The sequence below is a fragment of the Eriocheir sinensis genome, chromosome 26 (genome assembly GCF_024679095.1).
Source record: "Eriocheir sinensis breed Jianghai 21 chromosome 26, ASM2467909v1, whole genome shotgun sequence".
Lineage (NCBI taxonomy): Eukaryota > Metazoa > Arthropoda > Malacostraca > Decapoda > Varunidae > Eriocheir > Eriocheir sinensis.
The window spans coordinates 4,083,345-4,107,468 of record NC_066534.1 but is presented as its reverse complement, the minus strand read 5'-3'; the positions used below and the strand labels follow the sequence as shown (position 1 = coordinate 4,107,468).

The following is a 24,124-nucleotide window of genomic DNA, read 5'->3' as shown; positions in this document are numbered from 1 at the left end:
GATTTGGTGGTTGATGACATCCTGCCAGTCTCAGTCTCTTCAGGTCACTCGGTGGTGGATGTTTGTCACTGAGTTGACTGATCGTGGCCCTGGTGAGTGGAAGCACACCCCGTGTGGAATTTTCTGACAAGGCTCGTGTTGCAGACGCAACGTTACCTTGTCGCATTTTGTCTTCAAACTTCCGGGCCCTTTCTTCTGTGGAGGTGTTGTTTTGTTGGGATCCGGGGAGCCTCTCCTGTATGGCCCTGGCTTCGCCAAGGATTGCATCTAGCTTGTTAGTTTGCCACAGGGCAACTCTCCTTCTTAATGCCTCGATATTTTCGGCTAGTTTGTTTTTTGGATGTGCTTTTTGTAGGAAGAGATGGGGGAGAGTGAACACAATTTTCAGGGATAGGGGCGCCAGTGGTGTGTTCTGGATGTAGTTATTTAATTAACAGGGTGACAATTTCTTTGATGATAAATGTTCTGGCTCCACATCTGGGTGGTTCAAAAAGATTGCTAGCAGACCATCTAACAACCTCAAGGTATGTGTCATCCACCAACCTCGTTGCTTCCCCCTCCGTTGGCCCCTTCCAAGCGAAGCTTCCCCCGACCACCGTCGCGCCCTGTCCAGTCGGAGAAGAAGAGTGGTGGTGGTGGTGGTGGCAGCATTGGAGGTGCAAATGGAAGGGGTGGTATCGGTTGAGGGGGATATGGAGGTGGTGGTTGTGTTCTCTCCGACTACCCCTCACCCCGCTCACTCCTTCCCCGGTGGCCCTCATTGTCCCCGCGGTGTCGTGCCTCAACGTCATCCTCCCTGCTCTGATCCCTGCCCAAAGGATTTTGACACCTACTGCTCTTCTTACAGTTCGTACAGCGTCTGTTTTCCTTGACACATGCACAATTTACACATCTGTGATCTTCTTTTGTACACACGCAGCACCTACTTTGGTTTGGGGGGTCGGACACTGACAAAATTATTAATACTGATATTACTGACAGCAAGAATAGTAGTAATACATGTAATAGTAATGACTGATTATTGATTATGATGAAAGTAGTAATGATACATACTATAATGACACTATTTTTAATATTCCTATAACTTAACGACATTTACACACACACATATATATATATATATATATATATATATATATATATATATATATATATATATATATATATATATATATATATATATATATAACTAATTCATATTACCGTTTACCGTTGATGAGGTTTCAGGCTCCGCTCCACTGCTAGTGCAGCGCTCTCCGATTCCGTCAGCAATTACGATGTTAGCCTCGATAATAATCCTCGATATCCTTATTCAAACCGTCGTTGTGAGTTAGTTTTGATTGCTTTCATGAATAGCCTACTGATGTCCTTTATTAAACTTGGCATCATCATAGTCACTTGGCCGTGTTTGGCCTCGTACGAAACACAATATCTTTCCTTTTTTATAGTACCTATTACAAATATCCATTGGTTCAGTTTTCATATGTCTGATATGTTCGTTATAGTATCACAATTAAATATCCAACGATTATTTCCAGCTCACTGAACATATGAAACACGATTTATCTTCGAGTACAAACACTAATTAATAGCCATGATCGGTTATGTAACGAATGTTCTCAATTTCAGTGTGAAGAACTACACAACACTGATCATTCGCTGAGTGGTTGATTTCAGGCTTCCTGTACCTCGCACAATTTATGCATTTCTTCTCAGCCATGGAGCAATCCTTTGATTTATGATCTCCAGCGCATTTGTAAAATATAGGGGCCTCTCCATTGTTCTTGGCAGTACAGTTTGCCTCAAGATGGCCGTATCTCTGACAATGGTAACATATAATTGCATGGTATACTCCTCTCACTGTGTATATTTCCCATTATAATTTTAACTTGTCATGATTTTTTAAAATCAGCTCTCTCACAGTTGGGTCACACCTCAAAATGTACTGCATCGTACCGCCAGTTGCAGGGTTACTAAAAATCTGCTCAATTTCTCAACACCCTGAATTGTGTGTAAGAACTCATTGCGGTCCAAGATGGTCTCCTTTATTTTTTCTTAGGTCTCCTCTTTATGCACATTGTATATCTTTGGTTTCATCTTTCCAACACTCTTGGTACTAATTTACTCAAGACTCCATTTTTTTAGCAGCCTCATCTCTTTTGTTCTCATTGTCAAAGTTCATTACAATGTTGCCTCCATTTGTGAATCTTGAATCAGTTATTTGAATGTCATTCAATGCCTGGGACACTTCATCCTTCATATCTGTTGCCATTTTTTCCTGGGTAGAAGCTTAACAACTAGGAGATTCTTCTTCACTTTCCTGTCTCTTTTCGCCACCTCAGCTAAGGGCTTGATCAGCTCGAAGGGCGTCAGCAACTGACCCCAGGCCCTCCTGCACTCCCTCAGCCCTTGATTCAACCTCATCATTAACCACAGATATTTCTTTAGATAATTCTTCCTTGAATTCATCCAATTTCTCCACAATATTGGTAGCCAGAGACGCTTTGTGAAGGCATGGGGTGCATAACCAGTTAATTTTAGGTACATTATCTTGCTTGATTCCAGACAAATGAGCACACTTCACATGACACCATTTAGGACACAAACATCACCCAATCCACTTCTCGCCTGTGAAACCCTCACAAACGTAACACAATTCCCTCATGCCCTTGGCCCTGACAGCCATGTTGACACGGGACTTTCCGCGTGGAGTAAGACGCAACACTTACGACCACGACCACTCACTCACCCATCTTATTATTACTACGGTCACTGTTCTTCCCCTGAACCTTTCAGCAGTGGTGTCCCGCAGGGTTCTGTCCTATCTCCCACTCTCTTCCTATTATTCATCAACGATCTTTCCACAAGAAACTGTTCTATCCACTCGTACGCTGATTACTCTACTCTGCATTACATATTCAACTTCTTTCAACGGAAGACCCTCCCATCAGGAATTACACTCCAGATTGGAGGCTGCAGGGCCTAGATCCAAGAAGCGTTAGCGATCTCGCTAACTGAGATACCGATGTAAATATTCGTTAATTGCATCCAAGAAGCTAAACTATGACGTCACAGCGTGGTTAACTTAACGAGAGCCCCAGACCCTTCGTAAACGTACCGAGGTTCATCATGATAAACTTATGATTTTTTAGCCTTAGATATAGGTTTTAGAGTACACAGAGCAAATTTAATTATAAAAGGATGATCTGTACACACTGCACACGACTAAAATATCAACACAAGCGCTGCCTCGCTGCTGCTTACCTCCACCCCGGCCCGTGCCCCGGCCCCCTCCCCGGTAAAGAGTGTCACTGTCACAAGAAAATCTGGTTTATCTAAGCACCATTGCCAGATAGTCGTACTCAGAGCACCGTATTTACTGGTTTCTGACCTTTAACTATTGCCCAGAAGCACTAATAATCAATCATTATGACTATAACAATATATGAATCCAGTTATCGGGGCCCAGGAGAGTTTTTTGTGTCGGAAATCGGCAACCATAAGAGGCTGAGGACGACTTGCTGCCAAGCTATAGGCTGTTTCTTCTCCCGTTACACCCCGTAGTCATGTATCCCCATGATGACTGCCTCTCTCTTCTCCACCTCCTCAACCATTGTCAGCAGCTCAGACTCACTGAACCTCGGCCCCCGCATTTTCCTCAGTGGTTCAACCTTTTTCTGGGTAAAAGTACTTTCCTGCCGTGTGTAAGGTGAGGGTTATCGTACTCAGAGCATAGTATTTACCGGTTTCTAATGCCTAAGTTCCCTAACTATTGCCAAGAAACATCAGGATCTAACTCTTAACGATAACTATAAATGAGTTTCGTTATTGCAGCCCAGAAGACCGTTTTGGGGTAGGAAGTTGGTAATATAAGCGGCTGAGTACGACAATCTGGCAACGTTGGCCACCACAGCTGAGGAGTGCAGCCGTATGATTGGCTGATAATTTTTCAGACTTGCTGTGATTGGCTGTCGAGCCTGATGACATCATCGTGGCGCTTACCCAATCAGTTGGCTTTCTGCAGTAGCGAAGCCCGAGCGATATCGTTAAGTTTCCTCTTTGGATCTAAATTTAGCGATGTCGTCCGGGCAAACGTTCGGTAACGATACCGATGTCGGTAAGCAGCCTTCTCTTTGGATCCAAGCCCAGAACATTTAACCTCAGACCTTGCTTCATTTATGAATGCGGTAGGAGGAAACTGAGCATGTCCTTAAACGACTGAAAACGCAATTTCTCCACCTATCAACTCGACACAATCTTCCAAACACCTATCCCCTATTCTTCGACAACACTCAGGTGTCACTTTCTTCTACACTAAACATCCTCGGTCTATCCTTAAGGGGGGCGACAACGGGGTATTTTTTGACGAATATATTTAAAGTCGGACGAGTACATGTTTTTCGCTCAGCGTGGCCGGGAAATCCTGAATTGCCATGTGGTGAGGTTTGTTTTCGTAAAATTAAACCCCCTCCCCCATTGGGGGGCTTTTGCGTCATAGCCGGACATGCGCGTCATTGGACGCACATGTCAACCTATGCGGTATCATTTGTGTATACGTAAAATTTGCATTAGAATATTTTATTTCTCCGTAAATTTTGTCATTTGTCATCCTCTCTTCTTCGCGCGGAGAGGCAGGAGAAGAAAAGCGCCACCGCGCCAGAGCGCCAAGCGAGAGACAGACGGGGAGAGCACGTCGCACTTTTCTTCCAAAAAATACACTACTTACCAATGATGTACAAGCGCAAGGCAACCAGAAAAAGAGTCACCGACATCAAGAGGGGTTATGGAACGGCCAAGCCTCAGAAAACAAGCAAGAGAGTAGCGTAGAAGCAAGGCACTCTCGCGAGGCACTCAGTGCCGCGGGACCAGATGCCTTATCATTATCCAGTACGTCAACAAGTTATACACAATATGTGAAAATTTCAGGCCAGTCAAATAAATACAAATGGCAAGACAGGAATGAAATGGAAAAAATCTTTAGGAGCCAATATCTCGAAAATTAGTTTTTTAAACTTCAAAAAAATTCAAAATCGACTTTTGTTAGGTATCAGTTAAAACTACAACTAAAGGGCTTTTTTTATCTGTTGGGAATAGATTTTCAATAATGTGAAAAGAAAACGGGACACAGAGTGGAGAAAATAATAAGTGACATAATATTGTAATTTTTTTCTTCGAAGACAAAACAAAAAATCAAAAAAATACTTCCAACAAAATATAGATAGGTAAACAAAATTTCTATGGTATTTTTTTCAAACCTTTTAATTGAAAAATAAAGTTTCCTACTAGTGTCAACACTTCCAACATGTTTTCAATCTTGGGTGGAGATTCAGTGGAGATATCTGTCGCTTCTGGGACTAATCCTGACGCAAAGCCCACTGATGTTTTAACATCTAGTCCACAGCGTCGTCACTCTTACAAACAAATGCAAAAACGTCACTATAGTTCAACTGACTCACTGGATGTTCCCCCTTCTAAGATTCCCACCAGTAACGTGGATAGACCTGGATCTAACGACCGGTCTGTCGTTGTAGTTGCTGAGGGCCCTCTTGACACTCCCGTGCATACCTCAGCTCGGGCAGTCAGTCCCTCTCCTTTGCACCGTGTGGCTTCCCGTGATGTTGAAACAGATAATGTGGATGTTTCCCAAAATATTCCATTGGTAGACGAGAACATGCTAAATTTTGGGGGGCGTCAAATGTCTCAAGAATCCTTGGCTTCGGTAGCCTGTGACAGATCATCTACTAAGCCCACATCAAGTCTTGCTTCCGGCTCAGATAGAGCGACATGCATGGAAAAACCTGGTTCTCTTTTTAAGCTGAAATACCCTGCGAAGGCTGAAAGTCCTCGACCTGGCACTTCTCGTGAATCAGTTTCTCCTCGTGCTGGACCTCCGGCGATTGCTAAGATTCGCCGTCCTATCAAGCTTCCAAATCGGGCCAGTTCAGGGAAGTCCCTATCTGGGGCTCACCCTAAGCCTTTTAAAAATTAGCCATATTCACTGTTCTACAGTGGAACTGTTGAGGTTTGCGTTCCTCCTGGGAAGAACGTATTTTAATTGCTCGGTTTTCTCCTGTGTGCATTTGTCTCCAAGAGACACTTCTCGGAGACTCTTCTCACTCTAGCCCCCCAGGCTATCGTGGTTTTTATTCTCACACTGTTCCTGGCAAGGCCATCACAGGGGTACAGCCATTTTAGTGCGCTCTGATGTGACTTTTATACCCCTGCAGTGTAACTCGCCACTGCAGGCAGTGGCTGTTAAGATTTTTGTTGGCCGGTTTTATACGCTGTGTAGCCTTTATCTCCTTCCCGGTGCTCCTGTTGACAAACCTGATCTTGCCAACTTGGTGCGTAATATCCCTTCTCCATTTCTTTTATTAGGTGATTTTAATGGCCGCCATCCTTTGTGTGATGGTGTTGCCATAAACCCTCGTGGTGTTTTACTAGCCTCTTTTATTGGGGATGAGGATTTAGAAATTTTAAATTCTGGGGACATGACTCCATAGTCCTACTGGTACTTTCACGGCTATAGATTTGTCACTGTGCTCCTCTACTTTCTGGACTTCCGATGGTCAGTTTTGCCAGACTTGTACGGCAGCGACCACTTCCCGATTTTAAGAGAATCTACTAATTATGTTTCTCCATGGAGGTATTATGGGAGGAGCCGCTATGACGTCACAAACGCGAAGCCAACGCGCTATTAGTCCGCTGTCTCCCTTCCCCCCTTAGACTCAAAACATCTATCAGCTGATCCAGTGGACGCATTGAAAGTGCATACAATACCTGCCTGTTCAGCATATGGCTGTACGAAAAGGGAGTGTGGTGATTCTACATCATTTCACAGGTGAGTCGAGAACTGTATAACCAGATAGGGCTACATATGATAAGAAATCTGCAGTTCTGTTGTACACTGACATTGAAGTTACTGGGCGGCTACCAGGGTACCTGTCCTCGACCTGGGCTGAGCTGTATGCCATACTTGGGGCTCTCCACTCTAGCAGCTTTCCGCAAAGATGTATACTTGTTTGTCGATAGCCAGGCTGCATTACATGAAATTGTGTCCTCCTGCCCTACAGACTGTGATCTTGTGACTAAGTGCCTTATTGTTGTAAAATACAACAAAGGGAAATGGCTGGTCTTTTAGACAAACCCCTGACTAGGCTAGTTACAAAAAGATAAAAATCTCCATTGTGCAAAAAATAAAAACACAAATTGAGGCTAGTTAACTGAAAAGTAATTGTAATGTAAATACTGACAATATTCCTGAGTAGGTACACATGCAATTACCCAGATCACCAGCTGGCAGCAAACTTTGGGTACTCTTTAATAATGGCAGGTACAATGTTATGATTAATAAACCAGGCGACAAGGGAAGGCACATCACTTATACCCTGTGGACGGTAACAGGCTATGGCAGGACACTTAAGGACATAATGTTGTAGAGTGTGACCTCCCTGCCTGGCGCACACAGCACAAGACTCGGGTGGGGCACCACTCACCTCCCAGTAATATTTATACCCTAGTCTAAGACGCATTACAACAAGATCATATAAGGCACTCTTTCTACCGTAGGTGACATTGGTGTCTTGCGAAACATGGACATAGTGGATAGAGCTTGGACTTCCCCTCTCATAGCAGCTGGCAATGTCAGAGTCGATTGAGCTTTGAGTGTAGAGTTTAAGTCTGCCCTTGATATAATTATAAGTATATGCTGCAGGAGTGCCTTCATGAGTCCTATTAAGGGCACGCCGAGCCAAAGCATCCGCTTGTTCTTTAAAAGGGATACCCACATGAGATGGCACCCAAGTGAAGTGAACCTGATGATTGTTCCTCTCTAAGCCGTCAATGGCATGATGACACTGATGTACAATATCGCCGTCACATGGAGAGGTAGACAGTAGTTCATATAAGGCCCCTTGACTATCAACAAAGAAAAATACATCTTTAGCAAAAGGAACCACAACATGTAGTCCTTCAAGAATGGCATAGAGTTCTGCACGCGTGGAAGACAGGTGATCTGGAAGCCTCTTGGAGATCTCAATATCAATGTAGGCATGTGGGCTATCATAACTGCGGATAAAGATACCACAATCTGATTTGCTGCCATCAATAGACCCATCACAATAAATATGAAAAACATGAACCAGGGGGTAGGCTGCTATTTTTTCCATGAAATGTGATTTAAGTTCATGAGGAAACTGCCTTGACCTTAAATGCCGTTGATAATAGATTTACATTAAATATATAGGAGAATATTATGTATTTTTCGTAACTCAAACCATCAATTCTTTTTTTTATTTTCGTCTAGTATGCAAAAACAAGTGGTAAATTCCCTTAGTTCAGCCCAGGAGATCGCAATGTCTTGGGTCTATCTGCCGATTGTAAGCTCCGCCCACAGACTCGGTAAGCTCCGCCCACTGGCTTCACTCGCCTGTATGGGGACGGCGCGGGAAGGCGCCTCCTGTTATAATACCTCCATGTGTTCCTCAGTCACGTCCTCCCTGATGGCGTCTTGATGAGACTGACTGGCAGCTCTTCAAAAACCTCAGTGTTCCTGCTCGGTCGTTAGCAGAGATAGTCAATTGCGACGAGGCTGCAACGTACTTCACCGATGTTTTGCACGCTGCTGCTACTCAGTCAATTCCCAGGACATCTGGTCGATTTCCTAAACGTCCTGTTCCATGGTGGAATGCCGACTGCAGTGCTACTGTTAAAGAGAAGCGTGCTGCCTTCTCGCGTCTTCAACGCCATCGTGGAAACCCCCTGTGCTTAACGAACTTCGTCAAGCACGTGCTAGAGCGACGAACCTCAAAATTGCTCAGCGAGATTCTTGGAAGTCTTACGTATCCTCTATTACGGCTAGGACTGCACTTAATGAAGTCTTTAACCGGGTCCGTAAGATCTCTGGGAAATTCTCTCCGCCTCCTCCGCCAGTCTTATTGCAAGCTAGGGAAACGGTGGCGGATCCTAAAACAGTAGCTGACCTATTCACGGAACACTTTACCAATGTCTCCAGAAAGGATGCTACAGCACCAGGAGCTGTTCACAGGCGAACCTTGGAATCCCAGGATATATCCTTTGCTTCCCCCGGAGGAGAATCGTATAATGTGCCATTTTCTCACTCCGAGCTCAGGATTGCATTATAACAGTGCCAAGATTCGTCGCCCGGCATTGATGACATTCCTTATGCCTTCTTACGCAACATGTATGATAATGCTTTCACGTTTTTATTAGATTTGTACAATTTTATATGGAATACCGGTGATTTTCCTTCTTCTTGGAGTGTGGCTGTGGTTAGCCCCATCCCTAAGCTTGGAAAGGATCCTTTACAGGCCACTAATTACCGTCCAATTTCCTTGACATCGTGTCTTTGTAAGGTGCTGGAGAAAACGATGAATACAAGACTTATGTGGTTTTTGGAGAGCTGTAATTCCTTGACCCCGGTGCAATACGGTTTTCGAAAGGCACGGTCTACTACCGATGCACTTTTATCCTTAGAGTCATCTGTCTGTGAGGCTTTTGCCAAAAAATCACCACCAGGTGACTGTGTTTTTCGACTTAGAGAAGGCATATGACACGGCTTGGTGCCGTGGTATTTTGTTGAGCCTGTTTGAGTTTGGCCTTCGTGGCCGCCTCCCTACTTTAATTCAGCAGTTTTTATTAAACCGTCTTTTACGGGTTAAAGTTGGGAGCGCTCTCTCGGAGACTAACTCACTTGAGAATGATGTGCCACAGGGGAGTATCCTTAGTGTTACTTTATTTGCTGTGGCTATCAGTGGTGTCACTGGTGTCCAACCAGATGGCGTCCATAGTTCCCTATACGTCTATGACCTCTCCATCTTCTTCCCTATTAATTGGCAATTAATAGGTTTTCCAATTATGCTTCTAAAAACGGATTTCGGTTCTCTGTCTCAAAAACAGTCGCTATGCATTTCTGTCGCATCCGTGATGTTCATCCGGACCCTGATCTATATCTCGCAAATAGGCGCAACTCATGTGTGGAAACGACTCGTTATTGTATTTGATAGCCGTCTCACCTGGGTACCACATCTTCGTTACGTTAAGGCGGCTTGTCAGAAAGCCTTGTCACTCATTCGGATTTTAGGTCATACCTCTTGGGGTGCAGACAGAGACACGCTATTACTCCTTCACCGGACGTTTATCTTGTCCAAGTTGGAATATGGCTGTGAGGTCTACTCTTCTGCCACAGAGGCTCGATTACGCGTGTTAGACTCTGTACATCATGCTGGAGTCCGCTTGGCTACCGGTGCCTTCCGGTCTTCCCCTATTCCTAGCCTCCTGGATTTGCGACGCCAGAACTCACTGATGCGGTGTTGGTACAGAATCCTCCGCCTTCCTGCATCAGCGACCTGTGTTTCTATCTCGAGTGATTCACACTCACCTCTATATATAACCTCCCCAAGCCGTTTGGATTTCGGGTTGCGTCTACTATGGCGGCTTTGTCTCTACCTTCAATCCCTATCTGCCCTTATTGATTACTTCGAGTTGGTTACTGGCAGTTCCCGGCTGTGTCTGTCTGTGGCCCCATCATTGATTGCAAGAGGGATCTCCCACCCCGTGTGTCACTCTCCGTATTTTTAGATCACTTTTCATGTCACTCCGATTCTACCCCTGTTTTCACGGACGGTTCTAAATCAGACGCTGGGGTTGAATATGGTGTTGTGCTCCCTTCATTCTGCCGTGGGGCTAGCCTTCCTGAATGTACTTCTGTTTTTACCTCAGATATATATGCCGTGATTTTAGCTTTACAAATTATTTGTACTCTTCCATGTAAGTCTTACACAATTTTTAGTGATTCTAGTAGTGTTCTTTCCTCCTTCGCTTCTTTTACTCCTGCTTCTAGTCATCCCCTGGTTTTATCAGCCCTTGAATGGCTCTATCTCTTACACCGCAGCGGTTATAGAGTTAGTTTTTGTTGGGTCCCAGGCCACGTCGGCGTTCACGGGAACGAACGAACCGATAGACTAACTGCGGAGGTGGCTAACCGAGCTGCCAACCTTAGCCCGGTCCCATGTGGGGCCCTGTTCCCAGCGATTCGTGTGGCAGTCCTTGCTAGTTGGCAGCTGAGATGGGATATGAGGGGTGCAGCCTCTAAAATGGGCGAAATTACGAGGACTGTGTCTCATTCCTGGCAATATACTTATGTCCGGAGCCGTCGCTTACAGACTGCTCTCGTTCGCCTACGTATCGGTCACACGTGCCTCACACATGGCTATCTTATGTCCAGGGACAACGAGCCCTACTGTGATGACTGTCAGGTCCCCTTTACAGTACGGTACTTGCTGGTCGATTGCCCGAGTTTGGTTGACCTCCGACAGCGTTACCTATACCGGTGCCGTGGTGCTGATGGTGTTTTTAGATTTTCTAAGGTGTTGGGATCAAAGTGTCCCGCCCCAGGGTACGATGTACTGAGTTTTATAAAAGGGGCTGGCCTCCTTTCTTTGATATGATGACCTTTGTGGCTTCTAATTTTTATGGTTATTATTATTACTTATTATTACTGCTATAGTCATAGTTATTGTTATTATTATGGTTGATGTTGTTGATATTATTATTGTTATTTTATTATTTTGTGTCCTTTTAGCTATTTTCTAATGTCCCCTTTTGTTTCATATTTTATTGTCTCTATTTTCTAATTACGGCGCCATATGACCCTGTTAGTTGCGGCGCCTTATCTAAATCACTCACTCACTCACTCCTTGGGGGCGCCAGGAGCAGTGCAAGGCCTGGGGCAAGAAGTGTCACGCCTGCGGCATAACAGAACACTTCAGTAGCGTGTGCCACAAGCAGTGCGCTCAACAAGGGGCGAGTGAGGTGACGCCTAGTATTCGAACAGCTCGGAGACTACAGGTAAGGGATGTTCGACTTGCTGTGTCGGACTGCCGAGCGTTTCCAGCACGGAAGTACCTATAGCTAGTAACTGCAAGTTATAGTTCACCCCCGATACCGGCGCCGAGGTCAACGCGATTGGGTTACGTCAGCTTAGACTTCTCGGCATCAGCGAGAGTGAGCTTTCACGCTGCCAGGAAGAGGTGTTGGCTGCTAACAAGAACCGGTTGAGCCCTGTTGGTTCGTTTAACGCCACTTTGACGCTCGGAGAAGCTACCGTTGACACTAACATAACTGTGTTCCGGGGTGTCGACGATGCTCTACTTTCCTGGTATGACTCTCCTGCCTTACGTATAATCCCCGCTCACTTTCCACAACAGATATATGTAGGGCGGCGCAGCGCAGAGATAAGTCAAGAGGAGGCAGGGCGCAAGGCTCTCCCGGAGGAGTTTTCAGACATTCTGGTGGATCCCGGGGATTTCGACAACGGTGCAACGCTCGCCACGATGGTGGGGCCTCCCATGAGGATCCACCCTCGCCAGACACACGCCCAATTCCGTCCCGTTGGCTTGGCGGGAGGAGGCAAAGGCCCTGCTGGGCAGTATGGAGGAGCAAAACATCATTAAAGTAGTAGGTGACGAGGTATTTTTAAAAAGGGGGACAGGTCAGTTGCCTCAAACTATCGCCCAATTAGCTTAACATCGGTTATAGGGAAGATGCTGGAGTCCATAATAGCCAGGAACATTCGGGAGCATTTAGAGAAACATAGCTTAATTCACGACTCGCAGCATGGGTTCACAAAAGGTAGGTCATGCCTCACCAATCTCTTGTCCTTCTACAATAAAGTATTTGAGGCGGTTGACAGAGATGAAAATTATGATGTAATCTATCTTGATTTTAGTAAAGCGTTTGACAAAGTTCCTCACCAACGACTGTTGCTTAAATTACAGGCTCATGGAGTAGAGGGTAAAGTTTTGAACTGGGTCAAGGCATGGCTTAGCAATAGGAAGCAAAGAGTGCAAATCAATGGTAAAAGATCTGACTGGGAATGTGTTACGAGTGGGGTCCCACAAGGTTCGGTATTAGGTCCACTTTTGTTTATTATTTATATCAATGACTTAGACACAGGAATTAGTAGTGATGTTAGTAAATTTGCAGATGATACCAAGATCGGTAGAGTAATTGAGTCGGATCAGGACGCTAGTATTCTCCAAGGTGAACTCAACAGATTATATGACTGGGCGGATAAATGGCAGATGGAGTTCAATGTAGGGAAGTGCAGTATTCTGAGTGTAGGTAGGAACAACCCCTCACATAACTATTGCTTAAATGACACTCTCATAAGAAGGTCTGGGTGCGAGAGGGATTTAGGGGTCTTAGTGAGCTCTGATCTCCGTCCAAGGGCACAATGCATTCAAGCTAGAAATCGAGCTAATAGGGTACTGGGATTTATTTCAAGGAGCGTAAGCAACAGAAGCCCCGAAGTCTTCCTCAAACTATATTTAGCATTAGTTAGACCTCATCTTGACTATGCGGTTCAGTTCTGGTCACCCTACTATAGAATGGATATCAAAATGTTAGAATCGGTGCAGAGGAGGATGACTAAGATGATTCAGGGGTTGAGAAACTTGACATACGAGGAAAGACTCAAACAGTTAAACTTGCATTCTCTAGAAAGGCGAAGGGTGCGTGGAGACATGATCGAGGTTTATAAATGGATGAAGGGCTTTAATAAGGGAGACATTCGTAAGGTTTTGTTGGTAAGAGAACCGGGTAGGACACGAAGTAACGGGTTTAAACTGGATAAATTCAGATTCAACAGGGACATAGGCAAAAATTGGTTTACTAACAGGGTGGTGGATGAGTGGAATAGGCTTAGCAGTCATGTGGTGAGTGCCAATACAATTGTCACATTCAAAAATAGACTAGATAAATTCATGGACAGCGATATTAGGTGGGGTTAGATACACGGGAGCTTAGGGTCAAAGGAGCTGCCTCGTACAGGCCTACCGGCCTCTTGCAGACTCCTGCGTTCTTATGTTCTTATGTTCTTATGTATCGGAGTGGTGCCACCCCATGGTTGTCGCTCCGAAGCAGTCGGGCGGTATTCGGATCACGGTCGACTTGTCAAAGGTCAACAGACAGGTGCTTCGACCAGCGCATCCATCCCCGTCCCCCCGCTCCGCAGTGATGCAGGTAACCCATGGCTCTAAGTAATTCTCCACGCTAGACGCAATGTGGGGATACTGGCAAATTCCTTTCGAAGAGGAATCTCAACACCTAACTATATTTATTACACCTTGGGGAAGGTATAAGTTTCTGAGGGGACCTATGGGATTTGTGTCAACAGGCGACGAGTTCTGCAGACGTGTCGACACTGCACTTGAAGGCATCGACAAGTGTACCAAGGTCGTCGACGACGTGCTCGTTTGGGACACCACTCTTGAGGAGCATCTGAAAAGGTTAAGGCAGATACTGGAGCGCTTTCGGCAACATCGCATCACCATCAACCGAAAAAAGTTTGTGTTTGCCAAACCATCCACCAGCTTCTGTGGATACGGCATCTCAGATAACGGTGTACACACTGACCCCACCAAGGTTAAGGCAATAGCAGACTTTCCAGTTCCCGCCAACATCACCGGTCTTCGGTCTTTCCTTGGTATTGTTAACCAACTCGCTGACTTTTCCACAGAGGTTGCGGTGGCAGCAGACACACTGAGGGAGTTACTCAGCCCTAAGAGGGAGTTCGTTTGGACCCCAGCTCATCAGGCTTCCTTCCAGTGAAGAAGGCCCTCTCATCGCCCCCAGTTTTAGTTCACTTCGACCCCGCCTTACCAACGATGCTGCAAACGGACGCTTCCCGCCTCCAAGGACTTGGATACGCCTTACTGCAGCGTCATGGCGCCAAGTGGAGGTTAATACAGTGTGGATCACGGTTTCTGAGCGACGCTGAAACCAGGTACGCTGTGGTGGAGCTAGAACTAGTAGCTGTCGTCTGGGCTATGAGAAAATGTCGCATGTACCTGCTAGGCCTTCCTAACGTTCAGCTGGTGGTGGATCACAAGCCGCTTATCACCATCCTCGATCACCACACGCTGGATTCCATTGAAAATCCTCGTATTCAGCGGCTGAAAGAGAAAGTCTCACCGTACGTCTTCACTACCATCTGGCGTAAGGGTAAGGAGCACGAACTTCCAGATGCCCTGTCCCGTGCCCCCGTTGACGATCCGACACCCGCCGACACCGAGGTAGAGTCTGAGTGGCCCACCACGTGCGCAAGTGTATGTTGCTCAAGGCCTGCGAGATTTCGGAGACTCCTGCAGACCCGTACGCTGACCCCATCATCACAGAGGTACGCAAGGCAGCAGCAAAGGATGACACATACCAGAGCTTAATTTATCATATCTACACAGGTTTCCCAGCAAACCGGCAAGATTTACCAGCAACGCTGCGAGATTTCTGGAAGCTCCGTGATGACCTATCCACGGAGGATGGCATCGTGCTATATGGTTCCCGACTAGTCATCCCTGCCTCGCTCAGACGCCACGTCCTAACCCGGCTGCACGACTGCCACAGTAGCGTCGAGGCGACGAAACGTCGGGCCCGTCAGACGGTGTGGTGGCCTGGAGTCTCCAGCGACATCACTAACACGGTCCGAGCAAGTGACGCCTGTCAAGAGATGCTGCCGTCACAGCCGAGGGAGCCGCTGCTGTTGGACCCTCTACCGTCGCGCCCTTTCGAGGACACTTCAGCAGACCTCTTCACCCACGCCGGTAAGGACTATCTAATATATTCTGACCGCTTGTCTGGATGGCCATGCATCGCGGACTGCGGTCGTGAGGCGACGTCACGAGTCACAACTAAGTTACTGCGTGGCATATTCAGGAATGTGGGTGTGCCAGTCTGCCTTCGAACTGACGGAGGACCCCAATTTTCTAGTTCAGCTTTCCGGTCCTTCGTGAAGAGATAGGTCATTAATCATGTCTTGTCTTTCATATCCCCAATCCAACGGCCACGCGGAAGCTTTCGTGAAGAAAGCGAAGCACCTCATCGCCAAAGTCTGTACCGCCAATAGCAACGATGACGAAGCCTTCGATCGGGGTTTGATGGAGCTTCGGAATACCCCTCGCCCCGACGGCCGCACTCTTTGCGAACGCCAGTTTTCTGTGCGCCAGCATAACAAAGCCATACCTCAAGGTTTGCTGGGATTGGCGCAGACGCCTCAAATTGTGCTCATTGGCTGCCGGGGGTGATACGTCACTGACTCGACGTCACACGCAAGGCAACCAATCACAAGAAGACTCTCTTATCGCCGAGTGAGTCATGAGGGCATTGTTTACATACTGTGGCGCCACAGTCGAGTTTCTAACCATGGCGCTTCCATACGTAAAACATCAGCGGAAACCAAAATTCTCTGAAACTGAGGCATTGACCTTGGTGGAGGAGGTGGAGCGGCGTCGCCACATAATTCTAGGAAGGCTGGAGGGATCAAAAGTGACGGGGGAGAAAAAACAGCGAGCGTGGGAGGAGGTGACAGCTCTCGTCAACGAGGTCAGCCGTGTCGGGAGGACAGAAGAGGAGTGCCGCCGCAAGTTCAAAGACTTACGAAGCCTGGTGAAGGTTAAGGCGGGCAAAGAGCAGAGGCACCTCGCAGGCACCGGTGAGTCCAACGTTTTTGCTCAAAACGTTATCGGTAGCTTAGTTGTAAACCTAGTTTGTGCGGCTGACTAAGGGGGGCAAAGACCCTCTCTCCTTTAATAAAGGTATATGATTCTCAAAATTTACCCTCATAATAAGTATTAAAGCCAAAATTTAACAGATGAATTTAGCTTAACATGAGAGCTTTTAAGTGGTTGATAATTGCAACTTTTGTATGTCTGCAGGTGGGGGACCTTCAGACACCACCAGCTACACAGCTGTAGAGGAGGTGGTGTTAAGGATGATGTCCCCTGTGGCAGTCACAGGACTACCACTCCCCGACAGTCAGGGTGCCACAATGAGTAAGGGAAACAAAGACAAATTACAATTATGGTCCATGCAGCACAAATTGATCCCTGGACTGTGGTATCTCCACAGGTGGGGATTCCCCCACTAGTTCCACATCTCCACAGATCAGTCCACCAATCCCATTTCACTTCCTTAATCTGTTTCTATAGTAGTTTTTTTTATATTTCCTAAGTTATTGCTGAAATTAGCCAGAGGAGAGGCAACAGTCCAGGGATAATTTTGAGCTGCATGGAAAATAGGAATTAATCATATGTAGTATTAATAAAAAACAGAGGAGCAACAGAGCATTAAAAGAATATATATCTGCCAGAATATCACCTCAATTAATGCAAGCATTTTCTTTCTACAGGGTTGTCAGGTTCTGTGGAGGAACCGCAGCCTTCCACCAGCAGTGGTGTTGGTGTCTCATTGGGGGACTCCCAATTTATTGAAATTTTCAACTTAGAAGAGAACACCACTATAAGGTGAATAAGTATGACTTAAGATTTATTCTTCACTACATACCTATGAACAGTGTATGCACATGTGTCATGTGTAACCTTTTCCAATAATTTATTTATTACAGTCAAGCAATGTAGTTATTAAATGTATTTTATTTGTACAGTACATAGGAAAACATTTACTTCTACCCTCATTTATATATCTTCAGCTTCACGGATGCAGCTGCTGGTGAGGTTGCTGCCCGGCCTGCCTCTACCCTCCACCCTGTCGCTTCCCAGCCTGCTGCAACTCCTCAGCCCTTCACTTCCCCCCGGCCTGTCCCTTCCCAGCCTGCCGCTACCCACCGGCCTGTTGCTTCCCAACCACCACTACCAGGTGCCCAGAGAAGAAGGCGCAGAACTCCTGCAGGTAACAGTTTTTGTTCCAGCTGCTTTGGTCTAAGTTTTAGGTATACATGTTTCTGGCAAATGTGTGTTTAGTTGTGGGTATTATATATAGGTATAAGGAGTAATTCAGGAAAAGACATAACTTTATTAAAATATATTTTGTAAGTTGTAGTAAAAAATAAAATAATTAATGTTTTCCTTTTAAATGCAGTTGCTCACTCCAAAGACCTGGAGGTTCTCGCCCAAGCTCAGGTCACACAAGTGGATATGCAGTGCAGCCTGGATGCTCTCGTCATGATCCAGAGGGAGCAAGGGGAGGCACTGCAGAGGTTGGTGCAGGCCATTGAGCAGATGGCTGCAACGCAGCAGCAGGTTCTGGAGAACATGGCAGCAGCACAGAGAGGCATGATGGCCTCTCTGCAGGAGTTTGTAGCTCTTGCTATGGAACTCCTGAAAAAAAAAAAAGTTTCCTGTCAGTTGTCTTCTACAATCACCTTTTCTCTGTAACTGTCTTCAACCATTAAAATCTCTTTGCATTGTTGCTTCGCTCTCCATTTTCTAATTATTTTCATGCTTACTGCTCTTCTGAACTTGCTAACTGCATGCCTCCTTATTCCTTAATCTTCACACCATGTCTTTCTACTCAAGCTCACCCCTATACTGTATAAAACCACTTATGTACCTGTATTAATTCTTCCCTTTCACTGGTTAACTCTGGAACAGCCTATCTGAACCTGTATTTCCTTCAGCCTATTACTTAGTGCCTTCAAGAAGGGAGTATTGAGGCACCTATGTTAAGTACATTATAATTCTAAAATGTTTAGTATTTTTTGGTGCTGTGATTCAAGAGTGTATGTACAATATAATGTTCAAATATTTATTAATTTTTTGCGTGCTGTGATTCATGACAGTGTTACTGTGATATTTACAGGGTAATGCCATATTGTGCATTTTCTTGGTGCTGTGATTCAGGATATTGTTAATTTGGTAGTTATAGTATTGTGTCAGTGTAATATTTAAGTGATACTGTTACCATAATATATACACTCCTTTTTGGTATAGATTTGTATTACTCTAACCTAACATTTGCCAGCGAATTCTTCTTGATATTAAAATCCTGCACTTATATAATTTTACATGTACTGAGACATGGAAAGGCATTCTTTCAATCCTTATATACTCAATAACACATGCCAGTGCTGTCTGCCTGTCTTACTTCATGGCTGGTAAAAATGCTGTATAATCTCCTGCTGCACAGCTCTGCCAAGTCCTCGCTGCCCTCTCTGCACAGCACGGATGACGGCAGCCTGGGGCACTTCCTCGTTGTCTACTGGTGGAAGCTGGAAATAAGTTGATGACATTTGTGAGAGCCTGATATATCTTTGGGTTTGAAGATGAACTTTCCATTTCTTTAAAAGTTGATATAAGAAGAGTAGTCTTTTAATGTGACAATGAAAATTTTACCTAAACCTGGGAATTCTCAAGACAATATTATGTGTGAAAAAATATATATTTTCATACCATGAATATGCATCAGACCATTTTCTATTACTCAAACAACAATTGAAAGACCGATCATGCCTCTACTGTGCCAAATCTAATGACCTTGATATTGATATCTCCTTTAAAGTACATGAAAATATGTGGTTAGTACATACATCAGAAGGAATAGGAATACGACGCTTGATGCAGCGATTGTGCAGTAGCATGCATGAATTTGCAATTTTTGCACACCTGATGGGTGCATATTGCAGTGTTCCCCCAGAAGAGTGCAGACACCTGTGAGAAGCAAGATTTCATATTAAAAGAGAGGATTCCTTCATAACAAGTGTCTCTACAAAGTATACTATAGAGACACAAATAAAATGTTTGTAATACTTAACAATTATATCTATAGCAAGCACTACTCTACACAGCATTATTTCACTTCATTACCTAAAGCGACTCTTCAACATCCCAATCGTCTGCTCAACAATCACCCTCGTTTGGGCATGCCCCCTGTTGTAGCGGTTCTCCGCTTCAGTGGAGGGGTTGCTCACTGGCACCATGAGATGGGGCTCAAGGGGATACCCACTGTCACCTGCAATAATATGATCCAAAATAAGATTTCTTATTGTTTTGTCATGTAGCAGGCCTGCTTATCATGCATGAAATGGTATTGTGAAAAGTTATCTTCTAAGTTAAGTATGAAGCAATTTCTTTTCAGATAACATAAAAATGGCCATAAAGATTGTACAACCTATTAAGACTGCATTGGTACATACGGCAGTAGGTGTAAGTTTGCTGTCACTAAGGTGATGGATGGTCTGCCAGTTAATGTTACTATTTTATATAAGACATGGCTCTGAAATACTGGTACACTCATGCACTTTTTATGTAGATACTCACCAACAAGCAGGAAGTCCCCAAACTCCCCTTCCTGAAACCGCTGTTTCAGCTCAGAGTTGGCCCACACGAAGGCGTCATGTGTAGAACCTAGAATTTAATATACATGAACTTAGACAAACACAGTAAAGTATATTTAAAATAGGTGTGGTAGAGTTAAGCCCTATATCATAGTAATATATCAGATCTTGCACATTTATATCTAATGTCAAGGCTTATCACACCGTTTTCTTTTGCAGTAACACTAATCTTGTTCAGTCGCATGATAATTAATACAGTACATGGATAGGTGAAATTTTTATGCAATTCAAAAATAATATACCTGGGAATCTGGAGCAGTAACTGAGTATCACTCCATCAGCATCACAAACAAGTTGGATGTTCAGGGAGTGATACCTTTACCTGTTGAAATACAGGGCCTCGTCTACAGATGGGGCCTTGATGGCAACATGGGTGCCTGTGCAAACAAATAAAAGTACTAAATTATCATATTACAGTCACTGTATCTATCTATCTATCTATCTATATATATATCTATATATCTATATCTATCTATCTATATCTATATCTATATATCTATATCTATATATATATATATATATATATATTAAACTGATAAATTTGATATGGAAACATCTGAAATTAAATACTACAATTTTTAAATGCTTAAAAGGAGCAAGGGGTAATCTGGTACCTTTCACCCAAAGGGAATCTCAATGGAATGTGTAATTATAATAGCATCACTAAATAAAAAAAAAGGATAATCTTACCATCAATGGCTCCAATAACCCTTGGGAAGTTTTGAATCCTTAAAAACTTCCGAGCAATTCTCCTCCGCTCAATATTTGTAGGAGGCATCTTGATTTCTTGCACCGACTTGTCACTCAAGACGGTGCAAATCCGGTCCAAGACCCGGCTTATGCTGGCTTGTGTAACACCTGAAAGTGTATATATGGAAACTACTGTAACTTCACCTAAGCATGTGGGGGTTCAGACTCCCCTTCAACCCCCCTTTAAGAAGACAAACTAACCTATTGGGAACTTTGCCCACACCAAAGCCTGCTGATGCTGGCTTGTGTAACACATGAAAGTGTATATATGGAAACTACTGTAACTTAACATAAGCATGTGGGGGTTTACACTCCCCTTCAACCCCCCTTTAAGAAAATAAACTAACCTATTGAGGATTTAGGCCCCCACTAAATCCCTTGAAGGGAAGGCACAATTCGGTGCTACTATAGCGTGAGGTCTACCGCCATATGTGGCCTACCCAGCAGGAGCAGGGGTGAGGTCTACCGCCATACTAGATCATAGAGCAATAAAAATAGTCAGCCAGATTAGCTCTGCAGCCAGGTGTGTGTGTGGGGATTAAGGTAGGCATCCAGGAAAGGATTATCAGGCAAATAAGAGGTTAGGTTAAGTTAGGTTAGGTTAGGTTAGGTTGGGTTGTTATATTAGGTTAGGTTATGTAGGGTAAAGAACATCCGGTTAGGTTAGGTCAGGTTAGGTTAAGTTAGGTTAGGTTAGGTTGGGTTAGTTTAGGTTATGTTAGGTTAAGTTGGGTTAGGTTAGGTTAGGTTGGGTTAGTTTAGGTTACGTTAGGTTAGGTTGGGTTATTTTAGGTTACTTCAGGTTACGTTGGGTTATTTTAGATTAGGTTATGTTAGGTTACGTTGGGTTAGTTTAGATTAGGCTAGGTTGGGTTGGGTTAGTATAGGTTTGGTTAGGTTAGGTTGGGTAGTATAAATTTGTCTAAATATATGATAGCATGTTTATTTTTACATTTATGTGTGGTATAGTACTAACGGTAGGTCGATCTCACGCTACAATGTGGTAGACCTCACGCTATAGTGTAGTAGTGTGGTAGACCTCACGCTATAGTGTGGTAGACCTCACGCTATAGTAGCACCCACAATTCTCCCTGACCATTAAGATTTAGGTGCAAAACAATGTAGGGCAACAGACATTAATAAGTGATGGCAGATGCACTGAGCGGCGGAAGCATGCAACACCAATAAACTATATAAATGTTACCTGCAGTGTCTCCAATGACATGTTGAAAGGAGCCACTTGCCAAAAATCTCAGGGCCAGCAAAACCTGTGTGTGGGTTGGTAAGGCCTGGCTACGCCTTGTCCTCCTCTCAAGCTGAGGCTGCAGCTCCTGAAAGAGGAGGGTTAGTTCTTGCCGAGGGAAGCGATACTTTTGAATAAGTTCACTGTCACTTAATTCTAAGGGGTCAAGACGATCCCGAAACCGTCTTTCCCTCCTCAGAGCACAGGCGTGAAAATATGCGAGGATAATATTCATTTCGTAAGCTGCTGTGTGTATGCGTGACGCTAGGGTAAGGGGTACTAAGGGCAGACTGTCAGCCGCCTCGTTTTCAGGCATATTTTGGGGTGTTCCATTTAAAATTTCACTTTTTGCATGGCATATACATGCTTCTATGGTGATAAAGCTTATAAACAGTTAATAAAAAGGTCAAATTGTGCACAAAAATAATTATATATGTGTTTTACACCACCTCGGACCTAGGTGTAACTAACGACAGAAATCGGCGCAAAATACACTCACCGCTTACCCATTTGGAGCGTTCCAGCATGCCGATGTGGAAGAAAACGGCGCTATTAACGCCTCCCCATCCCACTGACGCTTTGTGGATTCGCTCTGGCAGGTGCTGTATGGCCGCCCTCTCCGCACCCCAGTGCCAGCCTTCGCTCCCGAGTGGCAGGCAGCCGACAAGGAGTGCGACGCCAAGCAGTCTCTGAGGAGGGAGAAAGCAGAGTGGTACTACAACTGCTCCGCGAGGCCGCTACCACCGCTTCGCATCGGCACACCTGTACGGATACAGGACCGTACTTCTAACCGCTGGGACAGGACGGGAACAGTGGTTGGCATCGGTAAACATCGAGACTACCACGTAAAACTTACCAGCGGGCGGAGATTCTGGAGGAACCGTCGCTTTCTACGTCATCGACACCAGCAAGTTCCCGATGCCGGAGAGACGCCACAGACTTCGGGGACACAGGCTTCACCTTCCAACGAACCCCGAGCCACTCGCTCTGGAGCTGGCAACCGTGGCGTACGATTCTCCTTGCCGACGCCTGCAGCACCGCGTCGGAGTACACGTAATCGCCGATGTCCAGACCGCCTCGTCCTCTCATCTCTTCGCCCGGGGAGGGAGATGTAAGGAGTTTTGGTCATAGAGTCGAGACTTCAAAACGCATCGGCACCGAAGCGACCCCAGCACTCTGCACCACGAAGCCGGCAGAACCCACCTGGCCGTCGCCCCTGCTGCTTCCCACCATCTGCACTCCACACTCCGCTTGTTTTACGCACTACGCACCTGTACTAGCCCGCACCAGTAAACTTTGCACTCACATATCTGTTTATCGAACCTTACACAAATAACATACTAATATTTCAGAGCTATTGGACGTACCATATGCGCAGTAGGACCCCGTAGTCGCCCCCCTTAACTCAAAATCGTAGCTGAAAACTTTACATTTCCTCTCTTAATAAATCAACTTCCTCGAGGTTGGGCGTTCTGTATCGTTTCCGCCAGTTCTTTTCCCCCGCACAGATTCTGTCCATATACAGGATAGTGCTGAAGCAGAGGCCTGGAAAATAGGAGGGTAGTGGCAGCCGAATAATAACATTTGTCCTCATGTCTGAAATTAATCTTTAGGGTGTGGGGATCATGAAACTGCGTGATGACATCGTCAAAATTGTGTGCGATTTGCGTACGGCCGCCATTTTCCAAGATAGCCGCCATCTATCACATGAGTCAATAACTCGGCAGCAAACCAGCCTAAAATGGTTTTCTTGGTGTCAAACCATATGTTTTCGGGGCCAAGGAACTCAATGAAGACATTTCCAGGTCCCTTCCACGAAAGGGAGATTGAAAATCCAAATGGAGGGAACAAAAAAGCAAACGACGAGTTGCTGGAAGCGAATAATTTTCGGTCAAAAAGCACTTTCCATTACTTACACATAATCAAATGCCAGAATATTAGGGCCTATAAAATTGCCTTTGATATAGAGTCATTTTGAATGTAAA

General features: G+C 45.1%; 1 protein-coding gene and 1 long non-coding RNA gene across 2 annotated transcripts; one reads left to right on the top strand and one right to left on the bottom strand.

The window, feature by feature from the left end:
• The first annotated feature begins 15,526 nt into the window (after positions 1–15,526).
• On the top strand, positions 15,527–18,263 carry LOC127003893 (uncharacterized). The gene is made up of 6 exons (XM_050870999.1): positions 15,527–15,620; positions 16,205–16,507; positions 16,731–16,847; positions 17,204–17,318; positions 17,504–17,703; positions 17,893–18,263. The coding sequence occupies exons 1-6, from the start codon at positions 15,527–15,529 to the stop codon at positions 18,186–18,188; spliced, it is 1,125 nt and encodes a 374-aa protein (XP_050726956.1). The 3' UTR covers positions 18,189–18,263.
• Positions 18,264–20,472: 2,209 nt separating this feature from the next.
• LOC127003919 (uncharacterized) lies at positions 20,473–23,716 on the bottom strand. Its single transcript, XR_007757463.1, has 4 exons — positions 22,639–23,716; positions 22,101–22,227; positions 20,837–21,004; positions 20,473–20,523 (listed from the first exon to the last, which is right to left on the bottom strand). It is a non-coding gene; the product is annotated as an uncharacterized LOC127003919 (long non-coding RNA).
• Between the last annotated feature and the right edge of the window lie 408 nt (positions 23,717–24,124).

Coding starts and splice junctions, on each gene's coding strand:
- LOC127003893 (XM_050870999.1), top strand. CDS start 15,527: ATGCTGCCGTCACAGCCGAGGGAGCCGCTGCTGTTGGACCCTCTACCG. Junction 15,621..16,204: donor AGACCTCTTCACCCACGCCG/GTAAGGACTATC, acceptor GTGGCGCCACAG/TCGAGTTTCTAACCATGGCG. Junction 16,508..16,730: donor GAGGCACCTCGCAGGCACCG/GTGAGTCCAACG, acceptor GTATGTCTGCAG/GTGGGGGACCTTCAGACACC.